Source organism: Balaenoptera musculus, chromosome 2 (assembly GCF_009873245.2).
Source record: "Balaenoptera musculus isolate JJ_BM4_2016_0621 chromosome 2, mBalMus1.pri.v3, whole genome shotgun sequence".
Classification (NCBI taxonomy): domain Eukaryota; kingdom Metazoa; phylum Chordata; class Mammalia; order Artiodactyla; family Balaenopteridae; genus Balaenoptera; species Balaenoptera musculus.
The window spans coordinates 58,184,466-58,209,099 of record NC_045786.1 but is presented as its reverse complement, the minus strand read 5'-3'; the positions used below and the strand labels follow the sequence as shown (position 1 = coordinate 58,209,099).

The 24,634-nt window shown below is 36.9% G+C and overlaps 2 protein-coding genes across 4 annotated transcripts in view; one reads left to right on the top strand and one right to left on the bottom strand.

Moving 5' to 3' along the window:
- The window catches only part of SCAPER (S-phase cyclin A associated protein in the ER), a 475,492-nt gene that overhangs the window by 371,801 nt on the left and 79,057 nt on the right, over nucleotides 1-24,634 (top strand). The window lies entirely within an intron of this gene.
- On the bottom strand, nucleotides 13,976-18,384 carry LOC118891118 (nuclear cap-binding protein subunit 1-like). The gene is made up of 2 exons (XM_036844756.1): nucleotides 18,327-18,384; nucleotides 13,976-15,119 (listed from the first exon to the last, which is right to left on the bottom strand). The coding sequence occupies exons 1-2, from the start codon at nucleotides 18,382-18,384 to the stop codon at nucleotides 14,041-14,043; spliced, it is 1,137 nt and encodes a 378-aa protein (XP_036700651.1). The 3' UTR covers nucleotides 13,976-14,040.

The window sequence follows — 24,634 nt, the reverse complement described above, 5'->3', positions numbered from 1 at the left end:
AGTAGCAATGCTGCTGTTTGGCAATACTGTGTGGGTTAAGTGTAATGAACCAGGTGAAGCTGTAAGCATTGGTATCTCACGTTGTTAAGTGCTCACTAAGTGTAAGCTGCTATTATTATCCTTACTACCTCTTTCACTACTTCTGTTACCACTGTAAGAAAAATCCCTGCACGGTGACAGTGGCTGTTACTCTCTGGAAGAATCAGAGGCCTTAAGAAGGGGTTAAGCACTCATGCAATGCCCTTCTACCATGGTGGTTTCAGAGAAGGCTGGGTGGGAAACTGGGATTTTAATCCTCACCTAGCAGTAATGAGCCCCCCTCCTCCCCCCAGGGTAAGCACAGACCATGCTGAGAGCTTGAATTTTCACCCCACCCAGAGGTAGTGAGACTCCCCTCTCTCTCTCACTAGAGTGGCATCAGAAAGGGCCAAGTAGGATGCCAGGACTTACCACCTTCCTCTAGTAACAAGTCCTAATGCCCTTACCACCTGCCTGAGGTAACAAGCCCCACCACCCTCCTGTGGAGGCCATATGGGGAGAAGTAACATCTACCTCTCCCTCTCCAAACCAGCAAGGCAGTGTGGTATCAGTGGAGAACTAAGTGAGGAGCCTGAACTCCTTCCCTCGCCCAACAATGATGGGGCACCCTCCCCCACCAAGGGTGTCAGTAAAGGCCAAGCAGGTAACCTGCACTTCTGTCCCCACCTGACAGTAACAAGGTGGCATCCCCTACCCCATACCAGCACGGTGTCAGAGAAGGCCTTTTACAATGCAAGATTTAAATAAGAACCAGAGTCTTGTAATACCCAAGACATTAAAGATATAATTTAAAAAATCAGTCATCATACCAAGAGCCAGAAAAACCTATACCTGATTGAGAAGAGAGAGCCAACATATGTTGTGATTATCTCACAGGATTTTAAAGCAGCCATCATAAAAACGCTTCAACATGCAATTACAAATATGCTTAAACAAATGAAAAATAGAAAGCCTCAGCAAAGAAATAGAAGATATACAGATGAACCAAATGAAAATGTTAGAACTTAAAGCTATAATAACCAGAACTTTAAAATGTAGGGAATGTGTTCAACAACAGAACAGGGAGGAAAGAGGAAAGAATCAATGAATTTTCAGATGGAACAATCGAAATTACCCAATCTGAACAACAGAGAAAATAGACTGAAAAAAAAATTAACAGAGCTTCAGGGGCCTGATGGGGCTATAACAAAAGATCAAATATTCATGTTATCAGACTCACAGAAGGAGAGGAGAGGGAAGACAGGACTAAAAAAGTATTTGAAGAAATAATGGCTGAAATTGTCCTAAATTTGGCAAAAGACATAAACATATAGGTTCAAAAAGCTGAAAAGACCACAAACAGGATAAACAAAAAATAAAATGATGGACTTAGGTCCTAACATATCAGTAATCACATTAAATATAAATAGTCTACTTTATTTGTAATAGCCAAAAATGGAAACAACCAAAATGTCCTTTAATGGGGAATGGTTAAACTTTAGTACATCCATACCATAGAATACTATTAAGCAGTTAAAAGTCATGAACTACTGATACACTCAACAGCTTGGTAGATCTCAAGGGCACTATGCTGAGTAAAAAAAGCTAGTTTCAAAAGGTCATATACTAAATGATTCCATTTATATAACATTCTCAAAATGATAAAATTTTATATAAAGATAGAAAGTGAATTAGCAGTTGCCAGCAGTGAAGAATAGATGAGGAGGATGTGTGTGTGACCATAAAGGGATGTTTTTGTGGTAATGAAGTAGTTCTGTATCTCGACTGTGGTGGCAGTTACACTAGTTTTCATATGTGGTAAAATGGCATAGAACTAACTATACACATACATTGTACCAATGTCAACTTCCTGGGTTTGATATCATACTACAGTTATTGATATATAAAATGTAATCATTGGAGGAAACTGAGAAGCGTACATAGAACCACTCTACACTTTTATTTGCAGTTTCCAATTAATCTGTAATTATTTTAAATTAAAGAGTTAAAAAAACTCATGCCAGCTCACCCAGCCTGAACTTATTTCTTCATGCTTCATAATCCAACAGTCTTTCAACATCCTGCCTTGCTGCTCTGTGCTGCCTTACAAATCATCTTAGGGCCTAATTAAATATGCAGGCATTTGTAGCCCAGCATCCCATTTATGATGCATATTTATTTTCCTCATTGTACCTCACTCCTTTCACTCCTGACACTTTTGTCACAACAAGTGAAATATTCTTTTCTGTTCTGTGTGAATCTTATTTAGGCTGTGTTGGTCTCTTGCCATTTACTAGGCTATATTCCAGAAAGTCCTTTAAATGTCCGCTAGAAATTAAATGACTTCAAGTGTGACTCCAGAAATCACACTTCTGGATATGTATCCAAATAAAATAAATATCTCAAAGAGATACCTGCACTCTTATGTTCATTGCAGCCTTATTCATAATAGCTAAGATATGGAATCAACCTAAGTGTCCATTGGCAGATGAATGGATAAAGAAAATGTGGTAGATAGATAGGTATAATGAAATATTATTCAGCCTTAAAAAAGAAGGAAATCCTGGGACTTCCCTGGTGGTCTAGTGGTTAAGACTCCATGCTCCCAATGCAGGGGGCACGGGTTCGATCTCCGGTTGGGGAACTAAGATCCTGCATGCTGCTCAGCGCGACCAAAAAAAAAGAAGGAAATCCTATCATTTGTGACAACATGGGTGAACTCAGAGGATGTGATGATGCTAAGTGAAATAAACCAGGCATACAAAGACAAATACTACATAATCCATTTATATGTGGAATCTTAAAAAGTCAAACTCATACAAGCAGAGAGTAGAATGGTGGTTACCAGGGACTGGGGCCTGGGGGAAATTGGGATATGTTGGTCAAAGTGTACAAAGTTATAGTTATGTAGGATAAATAAGTCCAGAGAGTTAATGTACAATATATAACTATAGTTAGTAATACTGTATTGAATACTGGAAATATGCTAAGATATTTCAGGTGTTCTCATCACAAAAAAAAATGGTAGCTATGTGAGGAGATGGTATGTTAACCAACTTGACTGTAGTAATTTCACTCTATATATGTATATCAATTCATCATGCTGTACATCTTAAATATATATATTTCTGGGATTAACACATTTACAATATAGTAAGTCAACTGACATAAGAATCAGTAATTACAGTACAACATCAGAGTCAGACTAGAGATACATACATAGCACCTTGTTGGAATAGGGAAAGGAGAAAATAATATAAATGTTCTTCCTTTAAAATTGTTCCAGACCAATTGCCTTTGACCCTAAAATTCTCAACAGATCCCTTGGAAGGAGGCCATCTTGGATATAGTTCTACTCTACTTGCTATTATTTTCCAACATATTGTGACCAAGAGGGAAGTTATTCAGACTAGAATTATATATCTTAACTCTGTGATTGCATTTTCATTTCTACATTATCTTAAATTCTCTCTATTTCTATGTAATGAAGTATGTGGATGCAGATAAAAATAATGGAGATAAAATAAGAAAACGCTTGATTCTTAAAACTGGATCAAGAGGACTTTAAATCAAAAAGGTTACAAGAAAAAAAGACAGACATTATATATTTTTAGAAAGTTTCAATATGGCAAGATATAACAGTTATAACCATTTACATACCTAATATCAAAATATGTAAAGCAAAAACTGACAAAATTGAAGGGAGAAATAGATAGTTCTACAATAATAGTTGGCAACTTCAGTACCCCAGTCACAATAATGGATAGAACAACTGGACACAAGATACGTAAGGAAATAGAGGACTTAACACATTAAACCAACTAGCTGTAACAGATATATACAGAACACTCTACCTAACAACAACAGAATACACATTCTTCTCAAGTGCACGTGGGGCATTGTCCAGGATAGACCATATGTTAGGCCACAAAAAACTCTCAATAGGTTAAAAAAGACAGATATTATATCTTCTCTGAACACAGTGGGATGAAGTTAGAAATCAGTAACAAAAGGAAAACTGGAAAATTCACACATTTGTGGAAATTAAACAGCACACTTTTAAACAACCAATGGATCAAAGAAGAAATCACAAGGGAAATTAGAAAATACTTAGAGATGAATGAAATTTTTTAAAAAAAGCAAAACTTAAGGGAACCAGCAAAAGTGGTGCTGAGGGGGAATTTTACAGCTATAAATGCTTATATTAAAAAATAAGAAAGATCTCAAGTCAACAACCTACTTTACAACTTAAGGAACTGGAAAAACAAGAACAAACTAAACCCAAAGAAAATAATATAGACTAGAGCAGGAAAAAACTAAATAAAGAATGGGAAAGCAATACAGAAAATAATGAAGCCAAAAGTTGTTTTTTTTTTTCAAAAAGATCAACAAAATTAACAAACCTTTGGTTAGATGGACAAAGGAAAAAAAAGGAGAAGACAAAGAAGACTGAAATTACTAAAATCAAAATGAAAGTGAGGACATTATACTACCAATTCTATGGCAATAAAAAGGATTATAAGAGATTAGAGTGAACAGTTGTACACCAACAAATTGGATAAGCTAGACAAAGTGGACAAATTCCTAGAGGCACAGAACCTACCAAGAGTAAATCATGGAGAAGAAAATATGAATAACCTATGACCAAGGAGATACAATCTGTAATTTAAAATCTTCCAACAGAGAAAAGCCCTGTACCTGATAGCTTCACTGGCAAATTCTACCAAACATTTAGAGAACTAATATCTATACTTCTCAAACTTTTCAAAAAAAATAAAATGAAAAGAAGGGAACACTTCCTAACTCATTCTATGAGGCCAGCATTACCTTGATATGAAAGCCAGACAAGATACTATAAAAAAATAAAACTACAGACCAATATCCCTTATGAACATTGATGTAAAAGTCCTCAAGAAAATACTACCAAACCAAATTCAGCAGCATATTAAAAGGATTATATACCATGACCAAGTGGGATTCATTCCTGGAATGCAAGGATGTTTCAACATACAAAAATAAATTAGTGTAATACACCACATTAACAGAATGAAGGAAAGAAACACACATGATAATCTCAATTGATACAGAAAAGAATTTGACAAAATACAAAATACCGTTTCATGATTAAAAACAAAAAAACACTCTATAGACTAGAAACAAGGAAAGTATCTTCACAAATACCTTATGCTAACACATATATATGGAATCTAAGGAAAAAAAATGAATCTTCACATAATAAAATTCATATATGAAAACCTACAGCAAACATCATACTCAGTGGTGAAGGACTGAAAGCTTTTCCTTTAAGATCAGGAACAGGCAAGAATGTCCACTTTCACTACTTCGATTCAACATAGTACTGGAAGTTTTAGCCAGAGCAGTTAGGCAAGAAGTAGAAATAAAAGTCATCCAAATTGGAAAGGAAGAAATAATCTCAGTTTTTATCTGTTATAATCTTATATGTAGAAAACCCTAAAGATTCCACACAAAAGAAAAAACTGTTAGAACTAGTAAATGAATCCAGCAAAGTAGTAGGATACAAAGTCAACAAACAAAAATTAGTTGCATTTCTATACACAAACAGTGAACAATCTATAAAGAAAATTACCGAAACAATTCAATTTACCATAGCATCAAGTAAAATAAAATATTTAGGAATTAGCTTAACTAAGGAGGTGAAAGACTTGTACAAGGGAAACTACTACTATTGCTGAAAGATTCTAGAGAAGACATATGTAAGTGGTAACACATTCTGTTTTCACAGATTACAAGACTTAATATTGTTAAGGTGTCAATATTAGCCAAAGCAATCTGTGCATACCATGCAACTTGTATCAAAATCCCAATGATGTATTTGTGGGAAAAAAAACCCATTCCAGAATTCATATGGAAAATCAAGAGACCCTCAAATAACCAAAACAATGTTGAAAAAGAAGAACAAAACTGGAGGACTCACACTTCCTGATTTCAAACTTAACTACAAAGCTACAGTAATCAAATGGTGTAGTACCGGCATAAAAACAGACATATATACCAATGGAATAAAATAGAAAGCCCCAAAATAAACCCTCACATGCATGGTCAAGTGATTTTTGTCGATGTTGCTAAGACCATTCAATGGTGAAGGGACAGTCTTTTCAACAAATGTTACTGGGGAAACTAAATACCACATGCAAAAGAGTTGGACCCTTACCTAACACCATACACAAAAATTAAGACAAAATGGATCAAGGACCTAAATATAAGAGCTAAAACAATAAAACTCTTGGAAGGAAGTGTAGGGCAAAAGCTTCATGACGTTGGATTTGGCAGTGATTTCTTGTGTATGACACTAAAAGTACAGGTAACAAAAGAAAATAGACAAATTGGACTGAGTGAAAATTTTTTTAAATTTGTGCATCAAAAGACACTGAACATAGTAAAGAAGCAACCTTCAGACTAGGAGAAAATATTTGCAAATCCTATATCTGATAAGGGATTAATGTCCAGAATATATAGGGAACTCCTAAAACTCAACAACAACAAAATAAAACCCAATTAAAATATGGTCGAAAGACCTGAATAGACATTCTCCAAAGAAAATATGTGAACGGCCAATAAGCACATGAAAAGATACTCAACATCACTAATCGTTAGGGAAATACAAATCAAAACTACAATGAGATACTACCTTACACTCATTAGGATGACCATTGTCAAAAAGATCAGAAAATAAATGATTTGGTGAGGATATGGAGAAATTGGAACCTTTGTGTACTGTTGGTGGGAATGTAAAATAGTACAACCATTGTAGAAAAAAAGTGTTTTCTTTTAAGGAACTTATTCTTGAAAGAACTAAAAATAAAATTACCATATGATCCAGTAATTTCACTTCTGAGTATATACCCTAAAGATTTGAAATCAAAGTCTTAAAAAGGTATTTATACACCCATGTTCAAAGCAGCATTATTCACAATTGATAAAATGTGGAAGCAACCTAAATGTTCATCAGTGAATGAGTGGATAAGTGAAGTGTAGTATATCCATACAATGGAATATTACTCAGTCTTTTAGAAGGAAATTTTGTCATATGCTACAATGTGAATGAGCCTTGAGGATATTATGCTAAGTGAAAGAAACCAGTCACGTAAAGACAAAATACTGTGTGATTCCACTTCTATGAGGTGCTTAGAGTAGTCAAAATTATAAAGACAGAAAGTTGAATGTTGGTTGCCAGGAGCTCTGGGAAGGAGAGAATGGGGAGTTGTTCAATGAGTGTAGAGTTTCAGTTTTATAAGATGAAAAGAGTTATGGGGTGGATGGTGGTGATGGTTGCACAACAATGTGAATGTATTTATTACCACTGAACTGTGCACTTAATAATGGTGAAGATGATAGGACTTCCCTGGTGGTCCAGTGGTTAAGACTCCGCACTCCCAATGCAGGGGGCCCGGGTTCGATCCCTGGTCAGGGAACTAGATCCCGCATGCCGCAATGAAGATCCCACGTGCCGCAACTAAGACCCGGCGCAGCCAAATAAATAAATTTTTTTAAAAAAATGGTGAAGATGGTAACTTTCATGTTATGTGTATTTTACCACAATAAAAAAAGCCATAAAAATGGGTAAGAGGGAAGATGCTTCTTGAAAAGTATGTCATATACCTTAGAAGGCATATAGCCCGGGCTCTGGAATCAAACTACCTGGATACAAATTCTCACTCCATAATTAGCTAATTTTTAATTTTGAACAAATTTCTTCACTTCTCTAAAACTCAGTTTTCTTACTTATAATATGGGGATAAACAATAGTACCATTTTCAAAGAACTGTTTAGTCTTTTAAAAAATATCTATTAAGCACCTATAGTATATAAGGAACTGAACATTAGGTATTAGGAGTAGAACAGTGAATGAAATACATTTGTCCTAATCTTTATAGAGCTTCTATTTTACCAGGTATGAGGAATAGTCATTATGCAATTAATTATGTGATTACTGTTGTGTTACATGCTAAATGAATATTTACAAGGTACTAGGAAAGCATAAATGGGAACTGACCAAGCTAGGAGGGTCAAGAAAGGCCTCCATGAAGAAGTGATATTTAAACTAAATCCTGAAGGATTAGGTTTTGCTTATTAGCTAGGCAAAAAGGGAGGTGAGGGAATGATCTAGGCAGAGAGAATAGCTCCTAAGAGAGCTCTGAGGTGGAAAAGAGGTTGTGTAATTCAGGGAACCAAAGGAAGGCCACTGAGGCTGGACCCTAGTGAGTGAGCAAGAAGTGAGGGGAGTCAATTTGGGCAAGTGAGGTAGATTTAGGGGCTGGAGCATGCTGGACTTTGTAGGTTCAGTTAAGTTTGTGACTTTAATCATAAATATACATTCCTGAAGGGTATCAGATATGATCAGATATACATATGGATATCTAAAATGGATTTCGGGGGGGGCAAATATGGATGCAGAGAGACCAATTAGATTATCAGAGTAGTCTGGAAGAGAGATTATTGGTGACTTGGACTATTAGGATGGCCATCGAAATAGGGGAGTCAAGAAATATTCACCTTGGTAATGGATATGTAGGGTAAGGAGGATAAGACCAAGGTTTCTGGATTTTGTACTTAGATGGATGGCAGTGCCATTATTTGAGATAGGAAAAATGAGAAGAGTACCAGATTTATTAGAGAAGAGCCCCTTGTAGTTAAGAATGATTTTTTCGTTTGGTCGATAGAATTTTGAATGGCAGCTTTGAGCAAAAGAGACATTATTTGCCGCAAAATGCCAAAGAATTTATTTAGGAATTCCACACTTATGTGATAGGAAACCCAGTGTTTTGCCTTCACAGATATTTACCATCTGTGAAGGTGTGGGTGTGCACACATGTGCGCATGCACACACACACGTATATATACCTCTCCCATTCACACCCTGCCAACCCCCAACCCATAAACCACAGTGGTTTCCATTTGACAAATGGCATGGTTTGAGTTTCCAAAAGAGAATGAAAGCTGTTTCAATAAGATGTGCCCCAGCATGGGTTCCTTGGTTGGCTATGTGCATTCAGAGCCTTTGGGCTTAAGTCTTGTATTGGTAGGAACCTGGCTATGAGAGGCATAGAAGGCAGGCATATCAAATTTGCACAAAACTAGGAAGGATAGGCAGTTTTTAGAGTGATAGAAATAGGACTGATAAAGATCTCAGTGGACTGGCATTTAGATTGAAAAAAATCAGCTACAGGATGCAGGGTGTGGTGGTAACCTAGCTTTTCTGTTACATCAGTGGAAAAGACTCAAGGTTGGAGGAAAGACCTGTAGGTTTTAGATGACTATGAACTTAGTATGTCTGGAGTGAAACATGACTTCTGAAAAAAACTAATGTCATATCATATAGTTGAATGGTGTCTAGAACAAGAGAATGACAGTCCCTCTGCAGAATAGACAGTAACCTGATGGGTAAAGAGAATGTAAATCATGCAAAATAAGAAATAAATGAAGAAACTGGGACTCAATATACATGAGAACTGTTTTTAAATTTCTGAATGGTTCTCCTAGGGACAGGGGAACACCCCTGTTCTGACTGCATAGAGGAATAAGAAGACCAATGACCAGTGGGTCAGTGGAGAGTGATAGGGCTAGGAGCAGGGACAGACATTGATATAAACATAATAAATAATTAGAACTGTCTAAAATTGGAAAGGTCTGCCTTGGTGAATGGTTGGTGGGGACCCTGTGGCTGAGGATGTCAGACCCATATTGAGAAATCACTGCATTATCTGGGAGGATGAACCAGTTAACGATCTAATCATGGAGCTTTCCACTCTGAGAATCTCTGATTTTCTGTTCTTCAGGTTCCTCACTCTAGTACTTTATGATGATGCTTATAGTGGTGCTGTCATATTTTACCTCAGCTTTCACTGCTTAACTATTTTCTCACTGACATCAGTATGCCTGATTCCATCTCCTTTTTCATTATTTTTTGTTTGTTGGTTTTTTGGTTTTGTTTTTGTTTGTTTGTTTTGTTCCCTGGTCCTTGCTTGTATTCCAAATAGATGGCTTTACTTGAATACCTTCATGATCATAAATAAATTAGACCTACAGAATCAAAGAATCTGAGAATAAAAAGAGGCCTAAGAGAGTAATCGTTGCAACCTCCTACTAAGAAAGATACAGTGATGTTGGGATAGGTCACTAAACGTGGAATCAGTTGTCCTGAATTTGAGAAGCTGCTTCATCATTTACTGACTTCACAATCTTGTGCATGTTGTTTTACCTTTCTGAGCCTCTGTTTTCTCACTTGCAAAATAGGGATAATAATAGATATATTAGAGGGTTGCTGTAAACATTTAATGAGTTAAATGCTTATAAAAGTACCTCTCTCACCATCTTACTTCCAATAGACTCAATAAATATTAAAACCAAATGCCATTATTTTATGCATAAAGAATTGGAGACACATAGGTCATCTTGGTAATAATGGCTAAGCTAGAATGAGACCCTGGCTTCCTAGCTCCCAGCACAGTAACGTCAGCATACCAATACTGCTTTGTAAATGCCTCTAGAACCTACTCATTCTTTCATTCCACAGATATTTAGAAGCACCAAGTAGATAGTTGGCACTGGAATTACAGAGACAAATAGCTTACGGTCTAGAAGAAAAGACAGATAAGAGACATTTAAAATGCATTGCAGTTAGTGCTGCAATAAAGCAGAGTGTGCCCAGGGTATTTGGGGACTTCAGTGAGGCACATAACTTAAACTGGCAGGTGGGGAAAATAGAAGACATATCCCATAGACTGCAGCAACTGAACTAGGAATAAGAGGTGAAGAAGAAGTAGGATATTGCATAGAGAAGGGAGTAACATGCAAAATTCCTTTCTTCCTTTTACTCACTTTACAAATTCATCCAGGGTGACTACATACTGTACATTTTTGTTTTTTAAGTGCTGGGGGTTTTTTAATGTTTTTATTCTTTTTTTCATTTATTTTTAATTTTTTAATTTTTTTATGGTTCTTATTAGTTATCCGTTTTATACACATCAGTGTATACATGTCAATCCCAATCTCCCAATTCATCACACCACCACCCCCACCTCCCCACCGCTTTCCACCCTTGGTGTCCATACGTTTGTCCTCTGCAACTGTGTCTCAATTTCTACTCTTCAAACTGGTCCATCTATACCATTTTTCTAGGTTCCACATATATGCGTTAATATACAATATTTGTTTTTCTCTTTCTCACTTACTTCACTCTGTATGACAGTCTCTAGATCCATCCACATATCTACAAATGACCCAATTTCGTTCCTTTTTATGGCTGAGTAATAGTCCATTGTATATATGTACCACATCTTCTTTATCTATTCATCTGTCGATGGGCATTTAGGTTGCTTCCATGACCTGGCTATTGTAAATAGTGCTGCAATGAACATTGGGGTGCATGTGTCTATTTGAATTATGGTTTTCTCTGGGTATATGCCCAGTAGTGGGATTGCTGGGTCATATGGTAATTCTATTTTTAGTTTTTTAAGGAGCCTCCATCTTTTTCTCCATAGTGGCTGTATCAATTTACATTCCCACCAAGAGTGCAAGAGGGTTCCCTTTTCTCCACACCCTCTTCAGCATTTGTTGTTTGTAGATTTTCTGATGATGCCCATTCTAACTGGTGTGAGGTGATGCCTCATTGTAGTTTTGATTTGCATTTCTCTAATAATTAGTGATGTTGAGCAGCTTTTCATGTGCTTCTTGGCCATCAGTATGTCTTCTTTGGAGAAATGTCTATTTAAGTCTTCTGCCCATTTTTGGATTGGGTTGTTTGTTTTTTTAATATTGAGCTGCATGAGCTGTTTATATATTTTGGAGATTAATCCTTTGCCCGTTGATTCATTTGCAAATATTTTCTCCCGTTCTGAGGGCTATCTTTTCGTCTTGTTTGTAGTTTCCTTTGCTGTGCAAAAACTTTGAAGTTTCATTAGGTCCCATTTGTTTATTTTTGTTTTTATTTCCATTACTCTAGGAGGTGGATCAAAAAAGATCTTACTGTGATTTATGTCAAAGAGTGTTCTTCCTGTGTTTTCCTCTAAGAGTTCTATAGTGTCCGGTCTTACATTTAGGTCTCTAATCCATTTTGAGTTTATTTCTGTGTATGGTGTTAGGGAGTGTTCTAATTTCATTCTTTTACATGTAGCTGTCCAGTTCTCCCAGCACCACTTATTGAAGAGATTGTCTTTTCTCCATTGTATATCCTTGCCTCCTTTGTCATAGATTAGTTGACCATAGGTGCATGGGTTTATCTCTGGGCTCTCTATCCTGTTCCATTCAGCTATATTTCTGTTTTTGTGCCAGTACCATATTGTCTTGATTACTGTAGCTTTGTAGTATAGTCTGAAGTCAGGGAGCCTGATTCCTCCAGCTCCATTTTTTTCCCTCAATACTGCTTTGGCTATTCGGGGTCTTTTGTGTCTCCATACAAATTTTAAGATTTTTTGTTCTAGTTCTGTAAAAAATGCCATTGGTAATATGATAGGGATTGCATTGAATCTGTAGATTGCTTTGGGTAGTATAGTCATTTTCACAATATTGATTCTTCCAATCCAAGAACATGGTATATCTCTCCATCTGTTTGTGTCATCTTTAAGTTCTTTCATCAGTGTCTTATAGATTTCTGCATACAGGTCTTTTGTCTCCCTAGGTAGGTTTATTCCTAGGTATTCTATTCTTTTTGTTGCAGTGGTAAATGGGAGTGTTTCCTCAATTTCTCTTTCAGATTTTTCATCATTAGTGTATAGGAATGCAAGAGATTTCTGTGCATTAATTTCGTATCCTGCAACTTTACCAAATTCATTGATTAACTCTAGTAGTTTTCTGGTGGCATCTTTAGGATTCTCTATGTATAGTATCATGTCATCTGCAAACAGTGACAGTTTTACTTCTTCTTTTCCAATTTGTATTCCTTTTATTTCTTTTTCTTCTCTGATTGCCGTGGCTAGGACTTCCAAAACTATGTTGAATAATAGTGGTGAGAGTGGACATCCTTGTCTTGTTCCTGAACTTAGAGGAAATGCTTTCAGTTTTTCACCATTGAGAATGATGTTTGCTGTGGGTTTGTCATATATGGCCTTTATTATGTTGAGGTAGGTTCCCTCTATGCCCAATTTCTGGAGAGTTTTTATCATACATGGGTGTTGAATTTTGTCAAAAGCTTTTTCTGCATCTATTGAGACTATCATACGGTTTTTATTCTTCAGTTTGTTAATATGGTGTATCACATTGATTGATTTGCGTATATTGAAGAATCCTTGCATCCCTGGGATAAATCCCACTTGATCATGGTGTATAATCCTTTTAATGTGTTGTTGGATTCTGTTTGCTAGTGTTTTGTTGAGGATTTTTGCATCTATATTCATGAGTGATATTGGTCTGTATTTTTTTTTTTTTTTTTTTGGTAGCATCTTTGTCTGGTTTTGGTATCAGGGTGATGGTGGCCTCATAGAATGAGTTTGGGAGTGTTCCTTCCTCTGTAATTTTTTGAAAGAGTTTGAGAAGGATGGGTGTTAGCTCTTCTCTAAATGTTTGATAGAATTCACCTGTGAAGCCATCTGGTCCTGGACTTTTGTTTGTTGGAAGATTTTTTTTTTTTTTTTAAACATATTTTTTATTTCAGCCATGTTTGTTAGGTTACCCATGAGCTGTGAAAAGCTATGCTACTTGATAATAAACCCATCAGTTCTATATACTACTTTGTAAGCTTGACCTCTAGTGTTTCACATACCTCAAATCAGTTATCTTTTGTGCCTTAAGGAGAAAAAATATCAGAGAAAAGTTGTATCTCTCACATATATAATACATCCTATGGTCATTGTCACATTATTGTCATTAGGGAATATCTGCTTTTTAGGGGGCAGTTAAAGGTAACCATATTCTTCACTGTCCTGTCCTCCCCCTCTGCTTCAAGAAAGGATGCTACAAGAAAGCAAGCATTCAAACCATCAAAAATAAGACATTATTTTGAGATCTTAAAAAAATCTTGACAGGAAGGGAAAAAAAAAATGACCCTTAGGCCTGCAGGGCACAGAACTGCTGGAACATAGCCAGGATATGAGGGTCTAATTCAGCAGTGAAGAGCAGGTTCTCCAGGGTCACCATGTACTGCTGGATTATTTGGTGATGCTGTAGGAAGATCTGCTGGAGCCTCTCTATACAGTTCTTATACCACGGTGTTAATACACTGGTCCCGTCAGTTTCACATCGTACTAAGTGCTCGGTCAAGATCATGATAAAACGCTGAAATATGACAAGGAAGAGATTCTTTTGTTCACTCTGAGCAGATTCCACTTTTTCCTGCAGTCTTTCTATTTGTTCCTCAAGAGCCCCATCTTTCCTGTCACTGCTTCTGTCATCATCATCACTTCGCCGTTTATGTTGCCTTGCGAGTTTTTCTTTAGCCTCTTCTAGCTCTTTCTGGATCTTAAGAACGTGTTTGCTCATCTTACGAATTGTGGAGTGCAAGATTTCCCAAACAAACAATCTAGTAAAGTCACGAGATAGTTCTGAAGAGAAGATCCAATTTGCTACTGCAGCACAGTCAACAATCTGTGTACGAATCATCTTATCTACTAGTACAGCAATCATCTGTGGATGGTTCCGCCAGACCTCAAACATGACTCTTAGAACATGTAATTTTCCTTCATCACTTTCAGCTAGGGTTTTGAAGACTTCATGAAACTTTGCAAGAGCACTGAAGGAGTGACTGAATGACTTGGCCGCTAAGTGTAGCGGAGTCTGTACAAAGACCTCTATTTTCAATGGGTTAAAGCTGAATCCTTCATCATCATCGTCATCCTGGTTAGGATTTGGTACATCTTTCAGAATGCTGAAGATTTCATCATTGGTTGCTTTACTTTTAAAGGCAACAGCTAAACAGAGGGCAACCGAATGTCCAGGAAGAGAGTTGCTACTTTCATCTCCATACTTGTAAATGCAGGTTGGGTTTGCAGGACATAGAGTTGAGAAGGTAGGAGGGACAATATCTAATATACGCTGATGGTAAGACAACCTCATACATTTTTCTAGAACTTCTCTTACAAACTTTGGTTTGGGACTTTCTGGATCTTGAGTAAGACAATCTGACCAATCTTGTTGGAAGATTTTTAATCACAGTTTCAATTTCATTACTTGTGATTGGTTTGTTCGTATTTTCTATTTCTTCCTGGTTCAGTCTTGGAAGGTTATACCTTTCTAAGAATTTGTTCATTCCTTCCAGGTTGTCCATTTTATTGGCATAGAGTTGCTTGTAGTAGTCTCTTAGGATGCTTCGTATTTCTGCGGTGTCTGTTGTAATTTTTCCGTTTTCATTTCTAATTTTAATGATTTGAGTCCTCTCCCTCTTTTTCTTGATGAGTCTGGCTAATGGTTTATCAATTTTGTTTATCTTCTCAAAGAACCAGCTTTTAGTTTTATTGGTCTTTGCTATTGTTTTCTTTGTTTCTATTTCATTTATTTCTGCTCTCATCTTTATGATTTCTTTCCTTCTACTAACTTTGGGTTTTGTTTGTTCTTCTTTCTCTAGTTCTTTTAGGTGTAGGGTTAGGTTGTTTATTTGAGATGTTTGTTGTTTCTTGAGGTAGGATTGTACTGCTATAAAGTTCCCTCTTTGAACTGCTTTTGCTGCATCCCATAAGTTTTGGATTGTCGTGTGTTCATTGTCATTTGTCTCTAGGTATTTTTTGATTTCCTCTTTGATTTCTTCAGTGATCTCTTGGTTATTTAGTAACGTATTGTTTAGCCTCCATGTGTTTGTGTTTTTCACATTTTTTTCCCTGTAATTGATTTCTAATCTCGTAGCGTTATGGTCAGAAAGGATGCTTGATATGACTTCAATTTTCTTAAATTTACTGAGGCTTGATTTGTGACGCAAGATATGATCAATCCTGGAGAATGTTCCATGCACACTTGAGAAGAAAGTGTAATCTGCTGTTTTTGGATGGAATGTCCTATAAATATCAATTAAATCTATCTGGTCTGTTGTGTCATTTAAAACTTGTGTTTCCTTATTAATTTTCTGTTTGGATGATCTGTCCATTGGTGTAAGTGAGGTGTTAAAGTCCCCCACTATTATCGTCTTACTGTCAATATCCTCTTTTATAGCTGTTAGCAGTTGCCTTATGTATTGAGGTGCTCCTATGTTGGGTGCATATATATTTATAATTGTTACATCTTCCTCTTGGATTGATCCCTTGATCATTATGTAGTGTCCTTCCTTGTCTCTTGTAACATTCTTTATTTTAAAGTCTATTTTATCTGATATGAGTATTGCTACTCCAGCTTTCTTTTGATTTCCTTTTGCATGGAATATCTTTTTCCATCCCCTCACTTTCAGTCTGTATGTGTCCTTGGGTCTGAAATGGGTCTCTTGTAGACAGCATATATATGGTTCTTGTTTTTGTATCCATTCAGCAAGCCTGTGTCTTTTGCTTGGAGCATTTAATGCATTCATGTTTAAGGTAATTATCAATATGTATGTTCCTATTACCATTTTCTTAATTGTTTTGGGTTTGTTTTTGTAGGTCCTTTTCTTCTCTTGTGTTTCCCACTTAAAGAAGTTCCTTTAGCATTTGCTGTAGAGCTGGTTTGGTGGTGCTGAATTCTCTGAGCTTTTGCTTGTCTGTAAAGCTTTTGATTTCTCCATCGAATCTGAATGAGATCCTTGCCAGTTAGAGTAATCTTGGTTGAAAGTTCTTCCCTTTCATCACTTTAAATATGTCATGCCACTCCCTTCTGGCTTGTAGAGTTTCTGCTGAGGAATCAGCTGGTAACCTTATGGGAGTTCCCTTGTACATTATTTGTCATTTTTCCCTTGCTACTTTCAATAATTTTTCTTTGTCTTTAATTTTTGCCACTTTGATTACTATGTGTCTTGGCGTGTTTCTCCTTGGGTTTATCCTGTATGGGACTCTCTGTGCTTCCTGGACTTGGGTGGCTATTTCCCTTCCCATGTTAGGGAAGTTTTCGACTATAATCTCTTCAAATATTTTCTTGGGTCCTTTCTCTCTCTCTTCTCCTTCTGGGACCCCTACAATGCGAATGTTGCATTTAATATTGTCCCAAGGTCTCTTAGGCTGTCTTCATTTCTTTTCATTCTTTTTTCTTTATTCTGTTCTGCAGCAGTGAATTCCACCATTCTGTCTTCCAGGTCACTTATCCGTTCTTCTGCCTCAGTTATTCTGCTATTGATTCCTTCTAGTGTAGTTTTCATTTCAGTTATTGTATTGTTCATCTCTGTTTGTTTGTTCTTTAATTCTTCTAGGTCTTTTTTAAACATTTCTTGCATCTTCTCGATCTTTGCCTCCATTGTTTTTCCGAGGTCCTGGATCGTCTTCACTATCATTATTCTGAATTCTTTTTCTGGAAGGTTTCCTATCTCCACTTCATTTAGTTGTTTTTCTGGGGTTTTATCTTGTTCCTTCATCTGGTACATAGCCCTCTGCCTTTTCATCTTGTCTATCTTTCTGTGAATGTCATGTTTTTATTCTTTCTTTCCTTTCTTTCTTTGGCTGCGTCGGGTCTCAGTTGTGGCATGCATGATCATCGTTGAGGCATGCGTGATCTTTCGTTGCGGTGCACGGACTTCTCTGTAGTTGTGGTGTGCAGGCTTTTCTCTCTCTAGTTGTGGTGCACAGGCTCCAGGGTGCGTGGGCTCTGTAGTTTGCAGCACTTGGGCTCTCTCGTTGAGGTGCGCGACCTCAGTAGTTGTGGCACATGGGCTAAGTTGCCACGTGGCATGTGGGATCCTAGTTCCCCGACCAGGGATCAAACCCACGTCCCCTGCATTTGGAAGGCGGATTCTTTACCACTGGACCACCAGGGAAGTCCCTTAAGTGCTGGTTTTATTTTTAACTTGGAACTTCTGAATATGTTACAATAATTGGGTTTTTTTAATTGAAAATCAATATCTAGGTGCATTCAACAAGATTTTTTTTTAACACCTCCTACGTAGCCAGTGTTGTTTTAGGCACCAGGAACAGAGAATTGAACAAAACAGAATCTTGCCCTCATGGAGCTTATATTCTAGCTTGGAGAGAGAGGAAATACATACTAGTTTAGAAGGTGACCATTGCAATGGGAGAAAAATAAAGCTGAGTAAACAGGAAAGGGAAGTGGGTTTGGGGGAGAAGAATGTAACTTTTAAAGAGATAGTCTGGAAAAGCTTATGGATAAGATGGCATTTGAATAGAGACCTAGAGGAAGAGGGAGAATGAGTCATGAGGATACCTGGGAGAAGAGTATTTAGGCAGAGGAAATAGCAGAGCAAGAGTAAGAGCCATACAGACAAAGTGTAATACGTGAATTCAGAGAGGTAATTGGGGAAGTAGACAGATCAGGAAGGGCCTCTTTGGCCATTATGCGGTTTTGGACTTTAGCTTTGCAGGAGATAAGAAGCCAGGGATTCTTTCGAGCAGAAAAATAATATGATTCAACATTAATAACAAAGAAATTTCCAAGCATCAAGACCACTAAGGCATGCACTATAGAGTTTGCTGAAATTATATTATTTAGGATTTTGGAAAATGTATAAACAGAGTCTGAAAGGCATAAATATATTAAAAAGGGTAATAATATTTGGGATAAAATGCACCATCCTCTTTAATATTGTCTTGATATTGTTTGTGAAATTTAAAAAAGATAATGTTGAAAAACTATTAGCCATTCATATGTAATTTCTTTTCATGCTTTTAAGCCAAGTAAATCATCAGGGTAAATATCATTCATGAGTTCTATTTTTATACATAATACAACATGAGCATAGATGTTTTATAAAATGTCAATGGTGAAAAGACTGTTGTAGTCTGAAGACAGTTTATTTAGGAAATAAAATGGTCCCAGCAATGTGGAAACCTGTGTCTGATGCTGGAGCCCTTCCACATTTTTTTGCCTTTTTTTCCCTATACTCTGACATTGACTTGACAGGAGCTTTCTAAACAATCTCCTATTGGTTCTCAGTGAGTTTAGTTCATATTCTGACCATTGTGAACACACTCTACGACTTAAAAATACTTAAGCCCAACTTCACAATACTGAAAATTAGTTGGATAGAATTACCACTGATTACCAAGTTAATTTTCTCTCTCATGGAATCATGTTACAGATGGATAGATTTATACTACTAATAAAAGCATCTTTCTGGATTGCAAAAAAGAATGTAGAAAGTTTTCAAAACTACTTTGGTGGTGGGAGGTAGTGGGGGAAAGAAAGAGTATGAGCTCATCTTTTAAAAGTGATAATGACTTTTAATTTAATTTTACTAAAACACTTTGCCTCAGAGCTTAGCCCTATAGATATTGGGTTTCTCCTTGGAGTAGGTTTAGAGAAGTAGCACAGTACTTATTCCAGCCCTGATGGTTTCTTCATTCTCAGGAAAGTCTCTTTCTCCTCTAGAAAATGATTTCCTCAAATAAAAAATGAAAAAAATTGATTCTAAGTTTCTTTCTTGATCTAAAACTATATGAAATATCTGCAAATTTTGAGAAAGCCAAATATTTTTGAGATGGAGAAATTTTATAAATAAGAGTATTACATGAAATTACTTATAGTCTGCTGCTACTATAAGAGTAAGATAATAACCACACCAGTGTATTCTAAAGAAATATACTAAAGGAAATACCTTGCGTCCATTGAAGAGAAATTGTGGTTTTTAGATTTCTGCCTCAGGAGTGACGGATTCAGAAGAGACAAAAGCTACATAGCTCTGTTTTTTCCCAGGCCAGGCCTGGTACATACCAGCAGGTGGTAGTTACAAGCACTGCTGCATGCTGGGAAGGCAACCTTCCCCTGCCCTCCACAGACCACCCACCCTAGGATGGAATGTGTTCCAGACTCAGGTAAGCCAGGTGTGCAATAGACAGCGGGCAGGGGGGAAGGGAGATGTTGCTTGCACACCTTTCCTAAAGGACAGGCCCCTCAACTTGCAATGTGCCCTTGGCCCAGCAGCTGTGTTAGAAGGAAGTTCAAACTCAAGTGTTAGTCTATAAGCGTATATCAGAACTCTAGGTGTGCATTTCATCTACTAAGTGTCCCAAAAGAGCAGGCTGTTAACGAGTTACTTTACCTCTGGCAAGTAACAGTGATACCCAACTAGACAAAAGACAACAGTGCAGAGTACTGCTGTGAATAGAATATCCTTTACAGTGTAGATACCTTCTCCTTAAAGTTTCTCTTTATCAAATCTCATTCTTGAAGACTAGAAAGAACCTTTTGTCTAACTGAAGATAAACCCCTTCATACTTTAATTCATTCAATTTTGAAATTCTTTCTTAGATGAAACATCAGTTTCCTATTTAAAACATTGTGGTAAAAGGGTTTTAAACCAGCAAAAGAAAAATCTATATAGAAGGATGAGAATTTCTGTGACTGTTTGAATAAAATAATGTCCTGATGAGACAAAGACTTCGCCAAAGGTTACAAGCAAAAGAAAACTCTATTCTCAGCAGTGAAAGGATCAATATTAAATAAGGAAATTAGAGAGAAAAAAACAAATTTGGGGTGAAAATATGATGAGGTGAGGGGCTTAGACTGTTGGAAAATAGGAGACCATAGTGAGAAAATAAAAGACTGTTCAGTACAGTGAGGGCCCTTAGACTGAGGTCTGAGGTCCCAGGATTCATCATGACAAGCTTGGCTCCTGCAGGCCACAAGTGTTCTTCATATAATTGCCAGATTGTTAGAGAAGTTTTTCAATTTCTGTTTACTTTATTAAAAACTGCCAAAATGGTGTTTCTAAAATTAAGCAGAAAGCCCCAATGAAATAGAAAAATCAAAAGTTGTCAGTTGTGGACAGAGAAAATAAGAAAAGTGTAAAAATATATCTGATTTACTTTACATTGAGCTTATTTTGGGGGGGCTGATCTGATTTACTTTACATTGAGCTTATTTTGGGGGGGCTGATGAAGGAGTAACATTTGGTCCTTGAACCACATTTATGGTTTCTGAATAATAAGTTTAGTATATTTCACCCGTAATTATTCCAACAACCTTTAAATAAAATATTTTCATGCCCTTTCGTCAAGAATAAAGTTCAAATTAATTAAGAACTTTTAATGGAGGAGACATCAGAAAGGCAATGTTTGGCCCATGATCAGTTTTCACCTCCCTCCAGTTGAGACAGTTGCTCCAGAATCCTCAGTAAAGGAGATGGCCAGTGGGAGGAAGTCAGTGTGAGGTAAGAGAAAGCACGTGGGCTTCAGAGTCTGATAAACTCAAGTTCAAGTCCCAGCTCTTCTATTAACTAGCTGTGAAACTTAGACATGTTGCTTGCTATCTCTGAACTTTGATATGTTAATCTGCAAAAATTAAACGTAATGGTATAAGGAAAATACTTAAGTATCTGGCATAGAAGAAAAACTTGATAAATGTTAGTTTTCATCCTTTTTTCTTTGCCCCCCCCAAATAAGTGAGGTTCATAATTTAGCTTTTTTTTTGATATCTTAAGGTTGTCATTTTGAGCATAAACAGTTATACTGATTTGTAGTAAATAATAATTTCAGTGCAAATAAAGATGAGTGAGTCCAGTAAAAATAACATGTCTCACATTGCAGTGCCTTTAGCATTCTTATATCTGTTTCTTCTTATGCTTCCAGAATTAGTGTTACATTTTGCTACTGCCTACCTCTAAAATGGCTACCACTTCTCTCTTTTATATTGTTCTTTCTGTTCTACTATAAACCAGTAAACCACAGCTTTCTACACTTATTTGTAAAATCAGAGTATACAGGGTCTAAATGACCCTTAGAGTAAGCAGAGCATCACTTTATTCCTTTGACCATGGATGTAGTAGATATTCAAATGTTAGATGAGCAGGTGATTAAATAAATGACACTAATTTTGGTATCTCAGAAGTCTTTAATGTCTTTGTGATTCTCAACTATATTCTTAAAAGATATAATTATTGGATAAAATACTTCTAGAGAAGTGAAAGACTGCTAAATGCACATGTATAGTGTTTTATTTGAAATACTTAACATCAGTACAAGGTTTTTGAAAAGAAAGGAATATGAAAATCTGTGATGTATGAAGAACCCTGACATTATCCAGAAATGTGTTTCTCATATTCCTTCTGTAGTTCGTAAAAGAAAAAGAAACTTGTGTCTTTAGGTGATTTATTGAGTTAATTTTAAAATGTGGCCAATTGAACACACAAGTTACATTCTCTCTCTCTGGAGGCCCCCACTAATATTATAGTAAATAGATAAACAGATAAAGTTCTAACCCCTCAAAGACAAAGAGAATGGGAAGGAAAGGAAAGCAAGTATGTTTTAATCTGGAAAGCAGATGATTGAAAAACAGTTACCTAAAAGCTAAAACCTCAATTAGCAGGAGGTCTTCCTACCAGAAGAAAACCTGTGCCACATAACCCCAGAAGGCCCAAAAATTAGAGTTCCCAAGTATCTCAGAAAATGAGGGTACAAGTAGGGCTGGAAAGAGGAGGATTGGTTGGAAGTCTAAATAAGAGGCAGTTCAGATGCCCTAGATCCCATCTGCTACATGTACAGCCAAGTGAATGCCCCTCCCCAAACACTAGCAGAAGACAAGAGGTTGAACCAAAGTTACTCAGGACATGGGGACACCAGGTACAGCCATACAGAAATCATACAAAAACAAAATGATTAAGTGAAAATCTGTTCCTTAAACACTGAGACACTCAGCCCCTTCTATGAACCTCTGAGAAAATGAGCAGGCCATGTCATATACTCTAGGCTTAGAGGGCATAGGATTCCATTCTTGTGACACTAACTGTCCCAGGAGAATAGACCTGTAAATATTGACAGTTGGGATTCCCCAGCTGGGTCTCTGCTTAGTCATCCAAATTGAGGCCCCTCATGCTGACTTTGTATCCAGCTTGTTATTGGATCTAGATTGTGAAACACTGAAATCCATCTATGCATTAATTTTAAGTATGAACAGAAATCCCCAGATTACCACATATTTGAGGAAAGCCTACAACCTGAAATACAAAGAAAGAACTCAAAGGAAACAAAGACCATGCAGGAAACAAAAGAAAATCTTAAAAAATTAGAATTTCACAGAGATGAGAAGATATTGCAGCCATGAAGCAAAAACAAAGTACTGTAGAAACAAAACATACAGGGAGCCCAAAGGAACTCCTGAAAATTAAAAATACAATTGATGAAATGAAAAATTCAGCAGAAGGACTGGAAAATAAAGTTAAGGAAATTGCCTAAGAAGTAGGACAAAGTAAAAAGATATGAAAAGCAGAAGAAAAAAATACAAGAAAATTCAAGACTCAGTTCAGGACCAAAATCCAACAGAGAAAATAAATGAGAGGAAATTAGCAAAGAAGTAATACAAGAGATATCTTCAGAAGTGAAACACATGACTTTCAGATTGAAAAGACCACTGAGTTTCTGAACAAAAAATGAAGGAAGACCTATACCACGACAGAAGAAATCAGGGGTAAGAAGTGCCTAAAAGTTTCCAGAGAGGACAAAATAGGACATGTAAAAAAACGTTAGGAATTAATTGGACTTCTGAAGAACAGTGCTTAAAGTAGGAAACAATGGAGCAGTCCTTAAAAACTCTGAAAGAGGGACTTGCCTGGTGGCACAGTGGTTAAGAATCTGCCTGCCAATGCAGGGTTTGAGCCCTGGTCCGGGAAGATCCCACATGCCGCGGAGCAACTAAGCCTGTGTGCCACAACTACTGAGCCTGTGCTCTAGAGCCCATGAGCCACAACTACTGAGCCCGTGCACCTAGAGCCCATGCTCCACAGCAAGAGAAGCCACCGCAATGAGAAGCCCGCACACCGCAACAAAGAGTAGCCCCCACTTGCCGCAACTAGAGAAAGCCCACACGCAGCAATGAAGACCCAACGCAGCCAAAAATAAATGAATAAATAAATTTATTAAAAAAAAAACTCTGAAAGAAAATTAGTTCCAACCAAGAATTCTATATCCATCCAAACTGTCAGTCAAGTATAAGGATGAAATAAATATACTTTCAGACATACAAGGTCTCAAAATTTTTCTTCCCATGCTTCCCAGAACTTCCCATGGAAGTTCTTCCAAAGAACTTTCAACTTCTTTGGAAGTTGTTTGGAATCCAAGAAATAAAGGAATCTAACTCGGGGTCGGGGGGGGGGTGGGGGTGGAAGGAATTCTTAGGATGAAGATGAAGGGCATCTCAAAATGAGAGCTATGTAGCACACCTAGAGAGCAACCAGTCCAGATTAGAGCAGGAGGATGGCTGTTTCAGGACAATCGTCTCCATTGGAAGGAGAAAAAGAATCAATCCCCGATGTGTTTGAACTTGAGAGGAAATTCCATTTTAACCAGAAAGATTGACAATGAACTAGTGATACATACATAAGAAATTCAACATCTGAGTGAAACCAAAAATTTGTACAAGAAAGTAAATGTAATCATTTACTAAATAGCTTAACTGTGAATAATATTTGTATAGTCATAACGGAAGAAACAATATTATGCTGTTGGTAGTGCTGTGGACCAGATGTTCTGATTCTCCCCCTCTTACCAAGTACATAGTAGAATGACGTTTCTTGTCTCCCTTGTAGTTGAATTGGACTATGTGATTCATTTTGGCCAATATGTTGTTAGCAAAAGTGATGTGTCATTTCCAG